Below are 19452 nucleotides of genomic sequence, written 5' to 3' on the forward strand. Positions count from 1 at the left end.
TGTGGCACAAAGGCCACGCTGGGTGTGCAGCAGCTTCATTCTATTGTGGTCCACTAACTCTTCCGTGTGCGACGATCAGGATCCCCGTGAGAGCCGGTGGGTTTCACTGAGGGGTGGCTGTGGGCCTTTGATATAGTGTACTTCACATTTGCTAGTAGCCATAGTTAATTATTGTGCAAGTAGCTACAGTTACTGCACATATGGGGACAATTATAAGGTTTTGAAGTTTGGTCGAGTGAGACTTTGAAGTGTGGTCAAGATGTCCTTGATTAGCAGTAAGAAAATCATAAAGGATAGATTTTGCTCTCTGAACCCTTGAAAACAAGCAGAACATCCTGGACCATAAAGAGAACATCCGGGATTGTGTTATTTAACAACCTGGCAAAATGACTAATCGATCCATTAACTCAGCAACGAAACTAACTTTTGAGTGTCCCGAAAGTGAAGTTCCTTCATTATAATAAAAAAAACCCCACACCCACAGGTCAAAAAGACCCCTGCCCAAGTTAAGACCCTTCCCCTGAGCATGCGTAGCAGTAGAAGCATTATGTAAGGTGTATTATAATTGTATGTTAATCGCTAACCAATCAGTATCCAAGGGGTGTGTTTGGAAAAGTGCTCACCTCTGATTTTTGTGTATAAAAGCAGCACGAAAACCTGCTGTTGGGGTGTTTGATTTGTGGAAAAGTCCACCGAGCACCCAGGCCTGAATAAATACAGTTTCTCTCCTGAGCGTGTTAAAGCAGGTTTATGGCACGCTGGGCACGAACCCGCTTTAGGGTAACACCTTCCACAGTCGCACCCCCGGTCAGAGGCGCCCCGCCCCTCGCCGCTGCCCACACCTCAGGGCCGTGACCGGGGACGTACTGCGGGACACGCTCTCGGTCACACAACCCAGCGCGCACCCGACCCGCACACCGCACGCCGCCGGCCCGGACCGCACGGCGGGGAAGCACGGCCTCACGCACCGCGACCTCCCGCCGCCAGGCGGCGCGCTCCTCCCCGGCGGCCGCACGCACGCACGCACGCACGCACGCACGCACTCACGCACGCACGCCTCGCTGCGCGCCCCTGCTTCGCCCCGCCCCCGCAGCACCGCTCCGCCCCCGCGCCGCTCAGCCAATCGCTGCGGGGCCTCGTGGTCCCAACGCCCTCCCCGCCCCCTTCCGTGTTTATTTTTGCCGCGGGAAGGAAGCAGGCCGTGTGATGGGCACTTGCGTCGCCCAATCGGAGAGCCGTCCGCTCGAGGGGGCGGGGGGCGGGAAGCGGCGGTTTGGCGGGAGCGGGGCCGTGCGGCCTTTCCCCTCAGCCCCCCTCAAGGCGGCCGCCCCGCTCCCTCCTCCTCCGCGTCGTCAGCTCCTTGTACCCTTCTCCCGGCCTCCGCTCGGCTTCCCGCTGGCCCACGGGGGCCCTCTGGTGCCCCCTCCCGGGTTCCCCGGCCCCGGAGTAGCCCCAGGCCCCCTCTCCCCTCAGAGACCCGTTTTTTGGGGCTGCCCGAGCAGCCGGTCTCGGCTCAGGCGCCCTTCCCGCCCGGCAGCTGCCCGAGCCGGGCTCCTGTGACGGCGCCGATGGCCGGCGTGATCCGGCGGCTGGATGAAGCTGTGGTGAACCGCATCGCGGCCGGCGAGGTCATCCAGAGACCGGCCAACGCCATCAAGGAGATGATCGAAAACTGGTAACGCGGGGCCCGTCCCTCCTGCCCCGCCGGCGGCTGCCGGGGGCGCTGGGCCGCAGCCTGGCCTTGCTCGGGGTGGGCGGGGAGCTGTTCCGGGGCCCTCCTCGGACGTGGGGCGGGGGTTGAGGGCGCTGGGCGCGCTGCGGCTGCTGTCACCGCTTCCAGCCGCCGGCGCGTAAGGAGGGGTGCGCCCAAGTTGGGGTGCTGAGGAGAGAGAATCCGTGGGTGCTCGTACTGAATGCACAGGGGGACAACGCCGTTCGAGAAGACTTTCTAAATTTGTGTTTGGGTTTGTTTTGTTGTTGCTTAGCTTCTGAATCATTTGCTTTCAGCGTCAGGTTAATAACTTGGTTATTTGTTTTGAAGATAAAGTCTGTCTGGGATTAAAATAGCTGCCTTTTCCCTAGTAAGTGTAGTGAGCTGTATCAGCTCTGTGAAAGCAAGCAGCAGAGTCTGCAGTAGGTTTCAGTAATGGGTAGAGAAGGTCTACTTGTTGGACAATTTTTAAATTCCTGAAAGTTCTCCATAATTGCTGTGGATGGTGATTTAGAATAATAGTCACTGTACTTAAGAAAAAAAAGGAAAGAGGCAGTAAGGATATATTTGAAGCAAAATTAATTCTGAGTGATAAGTAGAACAGAAACAAATTATCACTCATGAGAAAGATTCAATTTTAAATCAAAGTCATGTAGCCCTTTGTTCTCTAGAATTGCTGTTCTCTACAATGCTTTCTTGTTTTTTGCAGTTTGGATGCTAAATCTACGAGTATCCAGGTAGTAGTTAAAGAAGGTGGTCTGAAGCTCATCCAGGTCCAAGATAATGGCTGTGGTATCAGAGTGAGTAAATGAAGTTGGCAGCTGTATGCTGATGCTTAATACTACCTTTTAAAATTTATTTCTATTTATTAATGTTTCTGATCTTGAAAAAGTTGGAAAGGGGAGGTGACTTATTACTTTGTCCCTTTCACATAGAAAGAAGATCTGGATATTGTATGTGAGAGATTTACGACGAGTAAACTGCAAAAATTTGAAGACTTGGCTAGTATTTCTACATACGGTTTTAGGGGAGAGGTAAGTTCTTCATCAAGATTTTGAAACTGTTGTTTGTTGTTACCCTGTTGTAGTGGGGTTTACATACTGTCTCATTCCTAACACTCTTTACAGAATTTTCTGAGAGAGTCTGCTATGTGAATATAATTCAAAATACATTTCTATGTCTTTCAAGGTTAGATGGATGCCTAGGGAGAGGTACATATTATTTTTTGCTTTCTGGAGTAAGATTTTATTTTTTTTTTAAAAAGTAAACCAAGGCCTGTCTTCTCAATGCTTCAGGAACCTACAGGTGAAAGATTTGAGTGGAAGGTGAATCTCTGGTGTCAGACATTTGTCTAAATACAATACTTAAAACTAAATGTTTGAAATGGACATTTGTCTTCCTTTGCTTTTGCTATTAGTCAAAATTAGTATCTCTGACCCCTCATATGTACTAGTTCTCCGTATCCTCAGAGGCTGTGTCTGAAGGAACAGTGCGGGATGGGTTCTGCTTTCCCCTCCAGATGGACAGCAAGATATAGGAGTACTTTGGCTGTGCTCAGCTACATAGATCCTTGCATGCTCTGGAGAACAGACTCCCCGAGGCCTCTCCTCACACGCTTTCAACGTAATCAGCTCCACAGCCAGTGGAGTCTGGTCCTGAGGCTGGTTTCAGCAGGCTGTGCAGACATATCCATTGAGTTTTTCAGGAAAACCATTGTAACCAAAGTTTGTAATATTGCCTACAGCCAGAAGAAAAACTTGGGCAGGGATTAGAGGGTAATGGCCAAAACCTCTCAGCTGTTTTTTGTTAACATGAAAGAAAGGGCACAACTGTAATAACTTTGCAAATTTCTTTTAGTTATGTCACACGGTTAGCTGCTTGCATTGTCAGAGATAATGAAATTCTAGAAAAGCTAAAAGAAGGTCCTGGATAAAAGTCAGTGTTACAGGTTCTAAAATTTGTTAAAGATTTACTGACCTGCAATTTTCTTGTAAGCGTATTTATTAATTATTTCCAAGTGGTATAGCGAAATTCAGGGATGCTGTTTAAAGTGTGGATGCTCCTCAGTGGCCTCCAGCACAAGGTTTACAAAGATGCTTTCTCTTTCTCTAGGCATTGGCTAGCATCAGTCATGTCGCCCATGTGACAGTAACAACTAAAACAGCTGATGCAAAGTGTGCATACAGGTATGCTACCTATCGTCCAGGGGACTTCTGCTGCATGCAGTAATGAACGGATGTATTTAATTATCTTTTCAGTGCTGTTAGGAGGAGTGTGGGGTAAGGAATTAAGTGTTTCTGGGGTAGTTACAAAAAAGATCCAGAATGTGAGAAAATGTAGTTTGAGATATTTTATTCCAGACCATAAAGGTAAGCTTTAGCTAAACAATGTATTTTAAAAGTTGAGAGTAGTAGAGGATCTTAAAGGGAATTCTACTTCAGCAGTCAGTGTAAGGTAAACTTTCATCTTTTTCTCCATTTCAGGATAAAATGATGTATATACACAGTCAGCATGTCTTGCAAATTGTCTAAGTCTCTGAGCATTAGTTTGCTTTTGTATGGTGCCTAATCCTATAGAAGAAAAGGTTTTGAATATTCTTCTGAAAACTTACTCTGAATATATGCAAGCCTATCCATTAATTCCTCAGCTACTTTTAAGAAAAAGAGGAGGAAAAAAAAAGAGACACTTTGCATCTTTGTTTTTCAAAAGATTGTGTGACTATGGTCTTTCTTGCAATAAGTTTGTAGGGTATGTGAGAGGGGGAAAAAAAATGTATGCCCTTTGATATTATGCACCTGTATCACTTGCTGAAAGACCTACGTGGGTCAGAAATCTCTTGTGCTCAAAATCCTGTTACAGACAAAAAGGAAATAGATCTTACATGTAAAGTCGACAATTTCTTATTAGTACTACTGAAGTGTGAAGTCTAGTGGAAGAATTATTATTAGTCCAGGGCTAGCTATTGAAGAAGAATAAAATACAATAATCCTGCCTTTACAGGAAATGTCTCAGTAATACAATTTCAAAACACATATCCTGTTACCTGCCCCTCTTTCTCTGCTGCTGTTCCCACTCTCCCACTGCCCCTCTGGGTCCTACGGCAGGCAGCTTTCCTCTGGCAGAAAGGTGGGGGGGTTGCAGCCAATTCTCAGTGTCCCAGGTTCTTTGCTGGAAGGAGTGTGATGATGATGGGATTTCTGTTGTCTTCTCCCTTTGCCTGTGTCTGACCCCCTGTAAATCTAGATGTCTGACAACTTTTTGTATTTTCTGCCTAGAGCTGCTTACAGTGATGGAAAAATTAAAGCCCCTCCAAAACCCTGTGCTGGAAACCAAGGAACTCAGATCACAGTAGGTTTTTGTGCCTGTTCTCTCTTGTCCCTTTTCTGTTCCCCAGTGGTTGTGCTTGCACCACTTATGGTATGTGTTTACATTGTAAGGTATGTGACAGTATCATGTTGTAGAATATTTTCCAAATGGTGTGTGGTTTTGTTGGGTTTTTTGTTTTGTTTTCTTCACCAAAGACAGCAAGGTAAATTTTAGAAGATCCTTTTTTTTTTTTTTTTTTCTTCCTTCTGAGGATAGCATCGTCATTTACTATCAGAAATATTTGGTAATCCTCCTGGACTGCTGAAAGCCTCAGTGGACAGTTTGGGCTACAAGAAGCTCAGAATATGGAGGAGTGGTCTGTGTTGTATGAGCCAGGGTGGGAAGATGAGGGCCGGCATGGGAAACTGCAGAACCGCTGTTTGGTTTTCAGTCATATCTCTCACATATACCACGATTTGAATGTGGGTTGGGGTTAGGATTGGCATTAGGATTATGAAGAATAAGGAGCTCAGAATGGGAAGGTTTTACTACATTAACAGCCTTGATTGCAGCAACTGTTTTAACATTCATTTGCATTTCATTAAAACAGGGTGTAATCAGGGAATCCATTGTCATCTGCAGAGGAAGGTCTATAACTTGCACTGAAAAGCGAGCTGTAGAGTTGTTTTTATTATTGGTAAAAATACTGATGTGCCCAAATATTTGAAAACATACATTTCTCTGGAGTTGGGTTTTGTTAGGTGAACCTAAGCAGGTGAGGAATAAATTGAATGTTGATCCTTCATAAACTGAAATATTCTTAGAGAATTTTGTAGTATCTATTAAGAAGATGGATTTAGATTAATTATATAATAAGAGAATATTTTTGTAAAATGCTTTTTAATGGTCATCTTTTTCTCTGTAGGTTGAAGATCTCTTTTACAATGTAAATACAAGGAGGAAAGCTTTAAAAAATCCGAATGAAGAATATGCAAAAATACTAGAAGTTGTTAGCAGGTAAACTGAAATAGGCTCCAATTTCTTATACTGCCATGAGGAGTAATGGGTTTTTTCAGAGGGACTGGCATATGTGTTTGGTGTAATTTGTTTTTGTTTTTTAACTGTTTGTTAGCGTAAGATGTCAGATAACAGTCCAATTTGATACGGAGAATCCAGAGGGAAAACAGCATACTCAGTCTATGACTATTATTAATAAGGATTCCAGCAAATAAATGGTAATAGACTTGAATGAGTGAACTCCCAATAAACTTGGGCTGAATAGAATCCAAGTAAAAATTGTGCAGGAGCATTGAGGTTTGGCTGGATGTGAAAAAGCTGACTGGCAATTTCATGTCCTCAAAAAAGAAATTGTATCACTTTAGCTACCATATGTTCCCTTCCTGGATCCCTTTGTTGCATCTTTTGCCAGGTGCAGGGGCTTTGCAAGCAGGATCTACACAATTTAACCAAAATAGCTGCTTTGCACTTCTGGTAAACACAAAAGCTAGCAAAGAGTATCAAGCCTGTGTGCTAAGTGTTACAGCCTGCTCCCCGAATGAGCTACTTATGAGTCTCTGCTGGCCAGGCAGACTTCAGCCAGGGGGTGAAGGGTCAGGTCCTGCTGCTCCGTGGAACAGGCTGATCTGAAGTCTTGCCAAGTTACAGGCTTCCAACTCGCTGGTGCTTTTTTCCGTTAGGATTTTGCATCTTTTATTTTTTTTTTTTTCCTCTGGAGGTTTTGAGTTACTAACTGTCCCAGTCTGAACAGTCTAACCTTGGTCTGCGTTTTTGCGTTTCTTATCTTGCAAGGTTCTACGGTGTGTCCTTTCTCATGACTTAGCAACTTCCCTGGAAGTTTGAGCCAAGGTTATGCAGCTGTAGTGTATCAGAACTTGGCCCTGGGGTCAGAGACAGCTGAGCCATCTGGGTAGGGGAAGTTAGAAGGGTGAGCCAGACTTTTCAGATTCTTCTTTTTAGTGGTTCAGACTCGATTCTGTTATACTGAGGGGGTTTTGTGCTGCTCTTCTAGTTAAACCTATGCAATGAAACTGAACCAACTAGGTCTGTAGAAGTTGATCAGGTTTTTTTGAGGAATAAGCTAAGCTCATTCTTGAATTTCATATGGTTACAGGTGAGTTATAAATAGAAAAGATTTATTTTTATGGCCATTTAGTCTACAGCTCAATTTGACTCAAATCACATTGCTGTGTAACAGGAAGTGAAATAGTTTGCCCCTGTTACTAGTCACTTTTTGGCATTCAGGGAAGGTAACCTTTTCTTTCACATACTGCAGCCTTATGTTTATCTGTTTTTCAGGTATGCCATCCATAACTCGGGCATCAGCTTTTCGGCTAAAAAGGTATGTAAATAAAGTCTTTAAGTTCACTGTGTGTCTGTGTATATGTGTAATATGTGTATCTGAAAATGCCAGAAAACTTGCCCTGCATCTTTTGCAGTGGGACTGGTGTACAGGGCCTTCCCCTGTACTGAAATGTCCAAGTGTACTTTGATGCAGTTTGGATAGAGAGCATATTAGTTAAAAGTAAACAGGACAAAAATATATTTCTCGGGAGTTTTGAGTTTTCTATGTGGTCAACGTTTTGTTTTAGCTTTGTGAGCTGTTTCAACTTCTTTTGAGAGTCTGGTTACTAATTATGAAAGCGGATGGGGTAGAGTACCTTCGTTCTGAGGCATTCTTGATAATTATTTACTCAACTGCTTATGTTCCTCACTTTCAAAGATGGAGTTGCTGGCCTGAATGGGTTGATGTCATCTAGCAAATCATGTATTCCTGTGCCATTTACCATTCATTGTTTTTTTCGGAACACAAGTGAATAAATAATAATACAAAACGTTATAATGACATTGTCCCATGCCTTTGCGTTCGAAATGTTATTGTTAAGTTTAATGTATGTCTAAAACTTCAGCCAGAACTGTGAATTGATTGATACTCATGTCTGCTCTCTTTAGCAAGGTGATACTGTGTCAGATGTTAGAACCTTATCAAACGCCTCAACAGTGGACAACATCAGGTCCATCTTTGGAAACGCTGTTAGCAGGTATGTCGATGTCAAGGTTCCTTTTGACAGGAAATTTTCTATTAAATCTCCCTCCCCTTTCTCTTTTAAAGAAGATGGGCTGTGCTGACTTTTCCTGCTTCCTTCAAGGTGAGTTACAGAGAAGAGGGAGTGTTGCAATAATAGAGCTCTCCCTTGTCTTGCAGAACGTGTGACTTTTTTTTAGTATCTCAGAGGAAAGAGGGAGGTTGCAAAGCTGTTCCTTTAATGCACTAGAAGGGAACCATCTGCTTATAGCTTTCTGTGTGCTCATTTAAAAAGAGCAAGCTGTACCTGTGTTCTCTACAAGTTCCTAGCCTCTTCCTATGCCATGAAAATCTTGCAACTTCTTACCACAGTCTGCTATCTGATACATTTTGAAGTCTCCTCAGATTTGTTTTTCTGAAATCTTATAGTTTAATATTTTGACAAAAGCTACATTAGCTGAGGCTGAGTAAACCAGGCAGAAAAGTTGAAAGCGAATAAAAACAATCATCTTTTGAAAATATACCTGCCACTTCAGGAAAAATTCTCTCTCTGTAAGACATTCAGCTGTGAAGAACTCATTGAATGGACTTGTGGAATGGATTTGTCCCACCAGTACTTCGGTGTCAGTTTGATTCAGTTAATAAAGTCACACTTCTCATGTAAGGAATGTAACTTTTAATAGATGGAAACACCTTTATGAAACACAGCAGACTAGAGAGGCTGTTTAGTGGTAAGGTTTGCAGTGTTGTTTGTATTTCTTTTGTTATGCATTTGGTTTTGTTTGCTGCTAATGCCTGCTTGGTACAGTTTTTCCTTTGCACAGTTTGAATAAATGGTCCATTTCCACTTAAATGTTTTGATTCTATGTTTTCAAGTGAAACTTTTATTTTAGCCAATTTAAGATGGTGATTAGTCTACCTTGTTATTTTGACTTAAAAAATGAACACAAATAAAAATGGCACTCGGTATATATTGAGGTTGAATTGGAAATAAGTACCCTGTAAGACTTTTCTGTGTTAACTTTAAAAGTTGGTATAATGCCTTGCTAGAGAGCTGTGCTCACAAACTAACAAAGTGGATTTCCTTGACTAATGAATCATGAAAACTATAAAAACTATTATGAGAATTGTTAATGTCAGGTTCTGTATGCATGAGCAAGAAAAATTTTTTTACATCTTTGACTTCTTAACAGCCTACCAATAAATTTTAGACTGGCAGAAGTGGACAGAGTAGTTCAAGAAAAAGAATGTTCTTCCCTGGCTGCTGACAGTTTTGAAGTGTCCTTGTCTGTCACTGTCAATGACTTAAAACAGTGAAATGCGTATTAGAATTATCAATAGATGTTTATAATACTATGGATACTGTGATGTGTTAAGGTATTAAAAAGATAATGTGGATAGTTTTACAGACTCTGATCATACAGTGTTACTAGTTTACACTTACTTAGAAAGAAGGAACACTGCAGTTCAGGTTAAATATTTTTTGTGGCTTGGCAATGGAAGTTTGAACTCAAATAATTCCAATGTTTTCATTAACTGATATAAATAGAATATAGAACAATATATCGCTAGTCATGAGTACTGTTTGAAATTTGCATCAACAGAAGAATTAATTTTTTGTGTGTGGTACTGTCAATAGGGAACTGATAGAAGTGGGCTGTGAAGATGCAAGTCTGGCCTTTAAAATGAAAGGCTACATCACGAATGCAAACTACTCTGTGAAGAAATGCATATTTTTACTCTTCATAAACCGTAAGTTTAGGAAAAAAAAGGCAGCATTTTGTACAGTCATATGTTACTTATGTAATATTCAGAAGAACAAAAGTTTCTGAAGAGCTACAAAATGTATGAACATTCTTAAAAACACTGAAAAATAAGTATTACGGTTAATTGTAGATCTTAAGGTGTTTTTCTGTTTGCAATGTGCATCATGCTTTGCACTCTGGTGGAAAGCAGCTAAGACTGGGCCTAAAGAAATTTAAGCTTGTGGAGTATCGAGGTTATGATTGTGTCCTGCCAACTTATACAGAGTAGTCTCTCCATTCTGTAGCAACACTGACATGGGATGCAACAAACCTTGACTGTGAAATAATGAAGGTTATTTCAGAATTTGTGGAAAAAAACCACTTCTAAATATAAAACATACTAAGAAGATACTGCCTATTCCTGGTTTTATATGAAGAATAAATAGGTCTCAGAAAAAACGGGTATAATGGATGCCCTTTGAAGATACAAAGCGTGAAGATGTTGGCCTGAAGGAGGAGTTGGGCACTGTGCAATGTATTTCAGTGGGCCTCTTTGAAAAGAGCATTTTGTTCTGTGTTTCAGATCGATTGGTAGAGTCAGCCGCTTTGCGGAAAGCCATAGAAACGGTTTATGCTGCTTATTTGCCAAAAAGTACGCATCCATTCCTATACTTAAGGTAAAGTAATAGGAAGAAGTAGCCTTTTAATACTATGTTGCAGGATATAGGTAGGGTGAGTAGGTTTAGAAGGATGTTTGTGTTCTTGATACTAGTGTTAAGCATTGCACTGAGGTAATTAATTGCCAGACAGGAGATAATTAAATCACATAACAGAAATCTTAAGACAGGCCTTGTTTTCAGAAGTACTGTCTGGAATTTCAGCCTTAAGTCCTTTAACTCACAAGACACTGCAAGTAAAAGATATTTCTAAAACCTGTTTTTTGTAGTAGTACAATGGAGAGATTGGTTTAAGCTTACCTATGTAAGCTGATTGTGGTGAGTTTGGAATAGAGTTCTTCAGATTAATTATTTTTTAATATACCAGGCAAATCTGACTGTAGTGCAACTTTAGCAGGTTTCAGGGCCATTTTGACTTGGAGTTGCATGGAGTAATGCTCCAAGCCTGACAAGTTCTGTACTGAACCAATTTGTACCCTCTGCCATCCATGGGAAATTTTAGGTTAACTTCTTTTAAAATGTTTTCTAGCCTGGAAATAGCCCCTCAGAACGTAGATGTGAATGTGCACCCTACAAAACACGAGGTCCACTTCCTTCATGAGGACAGTATTCTGGAGCGTGTGCAACAGCACGTAGAGAGCAAGTTATTGGGGTCTAATTCTTCAAGGATGTACTTCACTCAGGTGAGAATGTGTCTGAAGTGACCACAGCTCTGCACTATTTAAACTATTGTGGGTATGTTTACTGTGTTCCATAGTACAATCTGTGCAGTGATTGAGAGTCATCAGCGTTATGCTGGTACCTTGAGATCTTTGTTCTATGTTTCAGGGATGAAATTACTTTAATATACCAATGTTAACAATATGGCGAGAGAGGAAAAAGCGTACGAAAACAATTTAAGTACCTTTCTGTCAAGTATCTGATTGGTCTTTTTGATTTTCCAAGTATATTAGCCTTCACATGTGGTAAATTGTTTTTTATTCTGCCCCTGGTTTATGTGACAGTCATGTGACTGAGGAAATTGTTCTATGTATTTGACGACACTTTGGATTTAATCTAACCAGAAAAAAATCTGGAAGGTTTCTTAATCTCTCTCTATGTGGAGCATAGCATACGAATTATAACTATTTTAAAAAAAAACAAATTTCCTTGTGATTTTTTTCCGTTAAAGATTTTCCCTTTGAGACAAAGGAACGCTAACTTTAACTGCCAAGATGATGACATTCACGCTATATGGATAGCAAGTGCAAAGCTTGTGGCCTGTTTAAGCAGTTAACACTGTTTCTGGGGTTTGAAAGTTACTTGCCCCTGAGCAGTAAGATGCTGTGAGAAGTGTGACTGATCTTTGTTTTTTTTCTTGTTGAATCTCTTCTCTTTGCTTCCCTGTATCTGAATGAAGACATTGCTTCCAGGGGCCGACTGTTCTTCCAGTGAGGTGGTAAAATCAGCAGCAAGCTCTTCTGCAGTTACCAAAGGAACCAGTGATAAGGTTTATGCGCATCAGATGGTCCGCACTGATTCCCGAGAGCAGAAATTGGATGCTTTCCTTCAGCCGGTGAACAACCCCCTAAGTACAGGTGCCCCTGAAGCGACGACACAGGCTACTGCAGGACCTCTGGAGGGTGTGGCCAGGCCACAGGATGCTGAAATGGAAGATGTCAGTGATCGAGTTGAAATGGCAGATGTTCAGGGGGACACAGCGGTGCCTGGGGGGCTGAGCGAAAGTGGACGCCTGTCTCCTGAGACAGTGCCTCCTCGGTAAGTCTCATCCTGCCTGAGGTCATACAGGGTGACCTGTTTATTTCATGGCATGGCCCTGAAACTGAAGATTTTTCTGATCTCTTTGGCCTTTTGCTTTTTCAGAAGGAAAAATTTTCCTAGAGTAATTTTCCATGGCATTTTATTGAGAAATTAAACTTCATCTGCAAAATGTAAATTACGGAACTTGTGATAAATTTTGTAACTGGAATGGGATTTCCATGCATACTGAAAGGCAGGAAGCTGTATAGATGATGCCATTAACTTTAGTTTAGGGAGATTGTACTGCTCTGTCTCTCTTTGGAGACCCTCCTCTTGTGGGGGGATAGAAACTACATCATTGAATTTTGCAGACTTTACCCTAGTAAAGATAAAAGAGCTGTAATATTTTATAGCTCCTGCAGGGGCTGTTAGGAAAGGCCAAAATCTTCTGAGGGAATCTGGTTCCCCTCCTGCCCCCCAGTATTACAGAAAAATTATAATGAAAAAAATTATTAGAAATACCAACATTTTTTGATGTGTCCTTTAGAGCTCAATTTGCTTGGTGCTTAAACAACAGATGTCTGTGATTGGTATTGGAGAGGCTTAAATTCTCTTATGAACTACCTTTTCCTAACAAATTGTGCCTCGGAAGTAAAATAAAGGAGTCTTTAACGTACAGCATGTGAATTTAGAATCCCATCTGTTGGTGTGTTTTGCCTAAGCGATAGGAGAATTGAGAATTGTTTTGGTATTGCAGAAAGAGACCACGGGAAGACACGGACATAGAAATGGAGAAAGATGACAGCAGGAAGGACATGACTGCTGCCTGCACCCCTAGAAGAAGAATCATCAATTTGACCAGTGTATTGACTCTCCAGGAGGAAATTAGTAACCAGGCACATGCAAGTAAGCAAGCCTTTTGCTTCTCAAGGTTGTTGTTATTCCACCAACTAAATACTATTGTTTGAACTGCTGAGGAAAACGATATTTAAAAGGTGGCCCAGTCAGCTCACTGTGCTGCTAAGTGAGCTTTTAACAAAAACACGTGTTAAATGTCAGGGGCCAAACTTTGAACAGGCAGCTGCCATACCGAGCCATACTGGAGGACTGTTTTAAAAACTTCCATGTACCTTGTTAGTTGATAGGTGTTTTATGCATTCTAAATATTTTGTCCAAAAATGTCTCAAAATACATGGTAGAACTTGTGCAGCAGCTTGAGGTTGCATCTTGTCTTCACACGTGTAAGAAGTAGCTACAAGAGACCTTTGCAAGAAAGAAATACCATTCTCATGATATTGTATTCCTTTGGAAAAGGTAACAGTGGAATTTGGGTAGTGCAGTGCTCTGTACATGCTGTGACTGCACTGCCAAGCTCCTGTAACGAGGAGCTCTTGTGGAATGCCTAAAATGAACTCTTACTATGGAATCCAACTTCTCATACCTTTTTTTTAAAGTATATATAAGTGAGAAAGCCAGAAACATATTTTGGGAGAGAAAAAACCTAAATTATGGACGTGCTCTATCACACTTAAGAATTTAGTCTGACAATACTAGATTTTGTGCAAAGTTGGCTTTTACATCTGCAGTTTTCTTTGAAGTATGTTTGTGCTCTGTTACTAATCTCCTGTGGCTAGAAACAAATTCTGAAAGGCTGTTCAAGTCAAACACAGATGTAATTTTTTAAAAAAATTTGCATTTGTAGTTTAACTGTTATATAACTATTCTCACTTATGTTTTAATATATATGTGTATGCACACAAATGATTAATCTTTCAAAACGTGGGTAATTGGTAGTACAGCAGGGGTGTAGTAGTGACTGAACAGTAATCTGAGACTTCAATGCTAAAATGACACAAACCACAACTAAATAAACTAGGGCAGAGTTGCAAATATGAAATTACATCCTCTTGTTTCTTCCCCACCCCTTCAATTGTTTCAGATCTTCAGGAGATGCTACATGATCACTCGTTTGTTGGCTGTGTCAGTCCTCAGTGGGCTCTGGCCCAGTATCAGACAAAACTGTATCTTCTCAATACCACAAAACTCAGGTAAAGAAGCTGTTAGACTTGTTGGCAGTTGAAATAAGTACCAATGACCAAGCTAATTAAAAGAAGGAAGAAAATGACAGGAAAAACATAATTTTCTTGTTGCCTATCCAAAAAGTCATGAGGCTAAAGATGAAGCAGTCTGTTCAGAACAGTGGAAACAAGTCTGGCACACTTGGGAGAAGCTGCAGGGAATCGGTGCGATGAAAATGCCAGCTACTGTATTGTGTGCTCACAGACTGGGGGAAGGGAAAGACATTCTGTTTGCTTCGTGATCATCTACCACAGCAACTGGTCTACAGCACACTGTTAAAGATGAGCAAGCAGAGGCTTCAAAAGAGACGTACAAAATGTTGTATGTAAAATGTTAAGAGGAGCTGCAGGACATGATCATAACACAAAGTTTGTGTTTTTGCATATGCAGCCTTACGGGGCTGGCTACGTAAATTTTGTAACAAATCAGAGGATATCCTTAAGATAGACATGTCTGTCAATTTCCAAGCTCCTGTGAATTTCTTGCAGTGCAGCAAAGGAGTAAAGAGGTATCTGGGAATAAACTGATAGTGGCTGCATGCTTGAGTATGTAACATTTCTATGCCAGTGTGGCTGATGATGTCAGAAACCAAGAATGAGATTTAATGGTAAACATCTCGATAGTCCGTGTGAATCTTAAACAGTTTAGTTTAAGTAAGATCTTTGTTAATATGAATGGATTTGTATGTCTGCTCTTTCCAAGGTGACCCTTACTTTTCCTTCTTAATTATGGTAACTTGGAGATATGTGATCCTGTCTATGTAACTAATTTTTGTACTTCAATTTAGCCAAGAACTCTTCTATCAGATACTTATTTATGACTTTGCAAACTTTGGAGTCTTAAGGTTGTCAGTAAGTATAATTTTACATTATATCCTACATAAAAAGATTTTTTCAAAATTCATTTACAATAAGTCTGTCCTTTCAGCCAAATGTAGAGTTTTACAGGTTGGTTTTTGTCTGCTAAAGAGCAATGTTTTGTTTCTTTTACAGTAAGGATGGAATGTAGAAAACCATTAGTAATTTTGTAGCTACTACTGTAAGTTGTCATCCTGGCTGCTTGTTATTAGGGTCACTTCTATATATTCACCTTGTTGCTTGTTACATTGGGACAAATAATTAATTTGAATGCACAATCTATCAGAAGTAGTGTTGATTGCTAGTGTTTATCCTTTAAGTATCACAGCACTTTGCAGGATTGTGGACGGCACAGAATTATATCAGAAGGATATTCATACTTTTTAGACTGGTTATGATAAGCAGAACTGTTTGCTCTGCAGGCCAGAAACAGTATATTACAGTTAGCTTATAAATGTGAAGGAAAAAGCTGTAGATTTCCAGTAGAGCATGTTCATCATTAACAATGGTTTTGCCTTCTCCATTTTTAGGAGCCAGCTCCTTTGTATGAGCTTTCAATGCTTGCTTTAGAGGATCCTGAAAGTGGCTGGACAGAAGAAGATGGCCCAAAAGAGGGGCTTGCCGAGTACATTGTGGAGTTTCTGAAAAAGAAGACTGAAATGTTGAAAGATTATTTTTCTCTTGAAATTGATGAGGTGACTGCTGCTATTACTTCTGACAGTAAATGAATGGTGGACTTGGCAGTGTGAGGTTTATGGTTGGACTCGATGATCTTAAAGGTCTTTTGACCTTCTACTTTTGGTAACAGATAACCACAGCAGTTTTCTTGCAGTACTTACTAAGAACTATCTCTGGGAAGATTTAGGTGGCTTACCCCCATCATTAAAAAAGCTCAGGACGTATGCTGCTTTTAGAAGGGCACTACACATGAACTTTATATTTAATGAGTTACCAAATAAAAATAATTTAGTCACTGCTTCCATAACTAGAATGCAGATCTCTTATCCAACCAGGTGTGCAGCTTAACTAGCTCTCTAGCCAGGCAGGGCTGCAGCATCCCTATTGCTTCCAATGTGTCTTTTTTTTTTTGTGGCCCAATGCATCCCTTTCTCTACACAAAACTGATCAGCTTCATCAAGGGTCATATAACCCAGACATGTCACTCAGATATTCCCCTGGGAAGTGGGATCTCTGTAGTCAGTGGCTAGAGGTGGAGGAGGCGGCTGAATTCAGGTCTTCCTGAGCCGAGTGGCTTAAATCCAGCCCTTGTGAAGTTAAACACCACTACTAACCCTCTTCCTGCAACGTCTACCTGGCATCAGGCTTTAAAAACTTGTAATTTCAGATACCCCCAAGGCTCACTAGGTTTGGTAAGAATCAGTCTTACAGTAAGTTTTCTTGCATGTACTGCAAGAAAGAACATTTTTTGTACTGAAGCAGCAGCGTTGCCTTGCAGGAAGGAAACCTGATTGGGTTACCACTTCTGATAGACAACTATGTTCCGCCGCTGGAAGGACTGCCCATGTTCATCCTTCGCTTGGCCACAGAGGTATATTCTCTTAATGATTTCTAGTCATTCACAAATGACTTTTTCTATTTGGGAAAGAATGAAGTGAACCAAATTAATTCATCAGAAGCTGCAAAGGAAAGGCTGGAGTTGATTGGTTAAATGTACTGTTAAGACACTCTTGATATGGTTATTGATTAGTGGTGCTTTGGCCCTGTGTTCATAACTACTGACTGAATGAGCAGATTATTTTGATTTGAAAGCCTTCCTTTCTACCATTTTTTGTTCTATACCTTTACCTTATCCAAGATATTATTATGACTTTTCCATATTAAGAATCTCTATTGAGTCTTAGACTGCTACCTGGATTCTATTAAATTACTTCTTTTTCTTGTAACAGGTAAACTGGGATGAAGAAAAGGAGTGTTTTGAAAGCCTAAGTAAAGAATTAGCTATGTTCTACTCCATTAGAAAGCAATATATAATAGATGAAGCCAACCTGACAACCTCTCAGGTATGAGAATATGTAACAAGTCGTATGAACAACTAACATCAACCAGGAAACTTTTTTTCAACTGTAAACTTCTGGTCCCAACTCTACTTTCAGTGAAGCAAATCAAGTAGCAGTAGGGCAAGAATCTGAAAGAATGTGGCTTAAATTTTCTGCAGTATTGTATGTTTTCAGAGAACCTTTTAACTTTGGGTATTGCAGTGTACTTTAATAATACTACAGTCCTTGGCCTCTGAGTTTGGGGTGTATTTTTTCTAACCTGCTGAGCTATGATAAATTTTCTATAGAAGAATAAGGATGCATATAAATTAAAAATAGTCTGCTTAATCATTCACTTAAGCTAGCTCATTCTGCAGGTGACTTTCCAGAGCTTAAAATTAACTTGACTGTATAGAATGAACTTCTCTAATTTTAAAATCGATGTAGTCTTACATAATAAAGTTTCTTAAGGAGTGCTCTCCTCTAATAAAAGAGAATTTAAGTTTAATTATTTGTCCTTTTTTTTTTTTACTGTATTTCAGAATGAAGATTCTGACTCCAGTTCAACCACATGGAAATGGACAGTGGAACATGTACTTTACAAAGCTTTTAGGACTCATCTTTTACCTCCTAAACACTTCACAGAAGATGGGAACATTTTGCAGCTTGCTAACCTGCCTGACCTCTACAAAGTCTTTGAGAGATGTTGAGCAAGTAGTTAGTGGAGACTGGTGCATATCTAAAAAATGTTCATGCTACATTCTGTTTTACTCAGTAGCTGATAAAGCTGGACTTGATGGAGGAAAGAAAAAGGGGTTTTAATATCATGCTAACACAATAGCAAATGGTCAATTTTTCTTCTGTTGATCAAAGAACAAAAATTGTTTTAGCTATATCTAAACCCAACTGAAGTTCCTAAAATAAAATCTCCACTTATGCTTTGAGTTTCACTATTGTGCACTATGTGAATTGAATACAACTACTGAAGAAAATTCTTGTGGACTGTGGAAGGTGTTCAAATGAAGTCATGCACCTAGATGAAGTTCAGAGGTTTAAGGGAACTTGCACCTCCTACCCTAGATGCATTTTTCTCATGGAGTTTACTATTTGGTTAGGAACATTTCAGCACTGTTAAATGATAGGTTTTATTTTGTTCTTCTAATGATTTATTCTTACTTGCATCCTCTGAAACAGATCTTGAATATTCTGAAGTGACATAAGTGATAGACTTGATCCTGGCTTATTTTTTTTCATCCAGCATTCCCAGAAGGGAATTTTAGGAACAGCATACTGAAGCCACTGTGACCACTTACTGCCTTCAATGTGTATTGATCTTCAGTGTGAAGGAAGATGGACTGCATACACACACTTACAGACCTGTTATTTGGAGCAAAGAGGCAGGTGATGATTTTACTATTGAGGCTTGAGGGTAAGTAAAGTAAAATAGCTGTGAAGGTATTCTCAAAACATCTGCTTAAATGTAGCTCTTGCAGATTTTGATAGCATCACTTCCACCTCTTCCTCCCCTTTCCCCTTGTACTGCCCCCAGACTGGTGTATATTTGGTGCTGTAGCCTCAGCTCCAACAGGATGATTAAGCCAGTGATGATGTTCACAACTCAAGCCCACCTTTAATAAATGATCTCCCAGCTCACTTGCAATGTCTTATACCCAGAACTGGGAAGATAAAAGAAATCCTGCATCCACACAGCCCTAGAGAGTGTTGAACATGGTATCCACCTGCAATTTCTGGGGCTCATCAAGTTCATGGCTGTGAGTTTGACAGCTGCAGGGGCTTACAAGCCCCTGCTGCTAGCTTATAGATTTATTAAGACTGAAAAAGGGGAAGCCAGTGTATGATTTAATGCTTTGAGGGGACTAGATTTTGGTGGGAAAATCCTGTAAACTAACAGTCACTGCTGCTTCAAGGAGCTGTGATTGAAAGAGATAGACCACAGCCCATCCTGTCTTCTACTCCACAGCGATGGAAATAATACAAAGCGTAAGTTAATGTGAAAGAATAGGTTGGTACTTAATATTTGTTGTGCAGGTTGCTAATAAAACCTAATGGCTATATAAGGAAAGTGACAGCACTTACATTCCTCTTTAGGTAGGAATTAGGTGTTACTACAGCTTTTGATCAAGCATCGGTTAACACTTAAAATCTGTATTTGAAAATACTTACACACCTAAATCAAATGATTAGCTACCTAACTTTCACTACTGGGGTAATACAAGTGTTTACAAAGTCTCCAGTTTCCTCCTTAAACCTGAAGAACATCCACCACCAATACAGGA

The 19452-nt window shown here is 40.6% G+C and overlaps 1 protein-coding gene across 3 annotated transcripts; it reads left to right on the forward strand.

The window, feature by feature from the left end:
* Positions 1-1206: 1206 nt before the first annotated feature.
* On the forward strand, positions 1207-18105 carry MLH1 (mutL homolog 1). 3 transcript variants are annotated; one of them, XM_074858285.1, is made up of 19 exons: positions 1207-1675; positions 2421-2511; positions 2647-2745; positions 3824-3897; positions 4987-5059; positions 5943-6034; positions 7334-7376; positions 7988-8076; positions 9700-9812; positions 10389-10482; positions 11012-11165; positions 11882-12240; positions 12980-13128; positions 14162-14270; positions 15089-15152; positions 15689-15853; positions 16615-16707; positions 17066-17179; positions 17698-18105. In XM_074858285.1, exons 1-19 carry the CDS (start codon positions 1569-1571, stop codon positions 17863-17865), a joined length of 2250 nt encoding a protein of 749 aa, XP_074714386.1. In that variant the 5' UTR covers positions 1207-1568; the 3' UTR covers positions 17866-18105. The 3 variants fall into 3 exon arrangements, with proteins under 3 accessions (XP_074714386.1, XP_074714396.1, XP_074714405.1); XM_074858295.1 differs by lacking the exons at positions 1207-1675; positions 2421-2511; positions 2647-2745; ... (2 more) ...; positions 5943-6034; positions 7334-7376 and having other exon boundaries at positions 10389-10457; XM_074858304.1 differs by lacking the exons at positions 1207-1675; positions 2421-2511; positions 2647-2745; ... (3 more) ...; positions 7334-7376; positions 10389-10482.
* The last annotated feature ends 1347 nt before the right edge of the window (positions 18106-19452 follow it).

Source organism: Strix uralensis, chromosome 1 (assembly GCF_047716275.1).
Source record: "Strix uralensis isolate ZFMK-TIS-50842 chromosome 1, bStrUra1, whole genome shotgun sequence".
Taxonomy (NCBI): Eukaryota; Metazoa; Chordata; class Aves; order Strigiformes; family Strigidae; genus Strix; species Strix uralensis.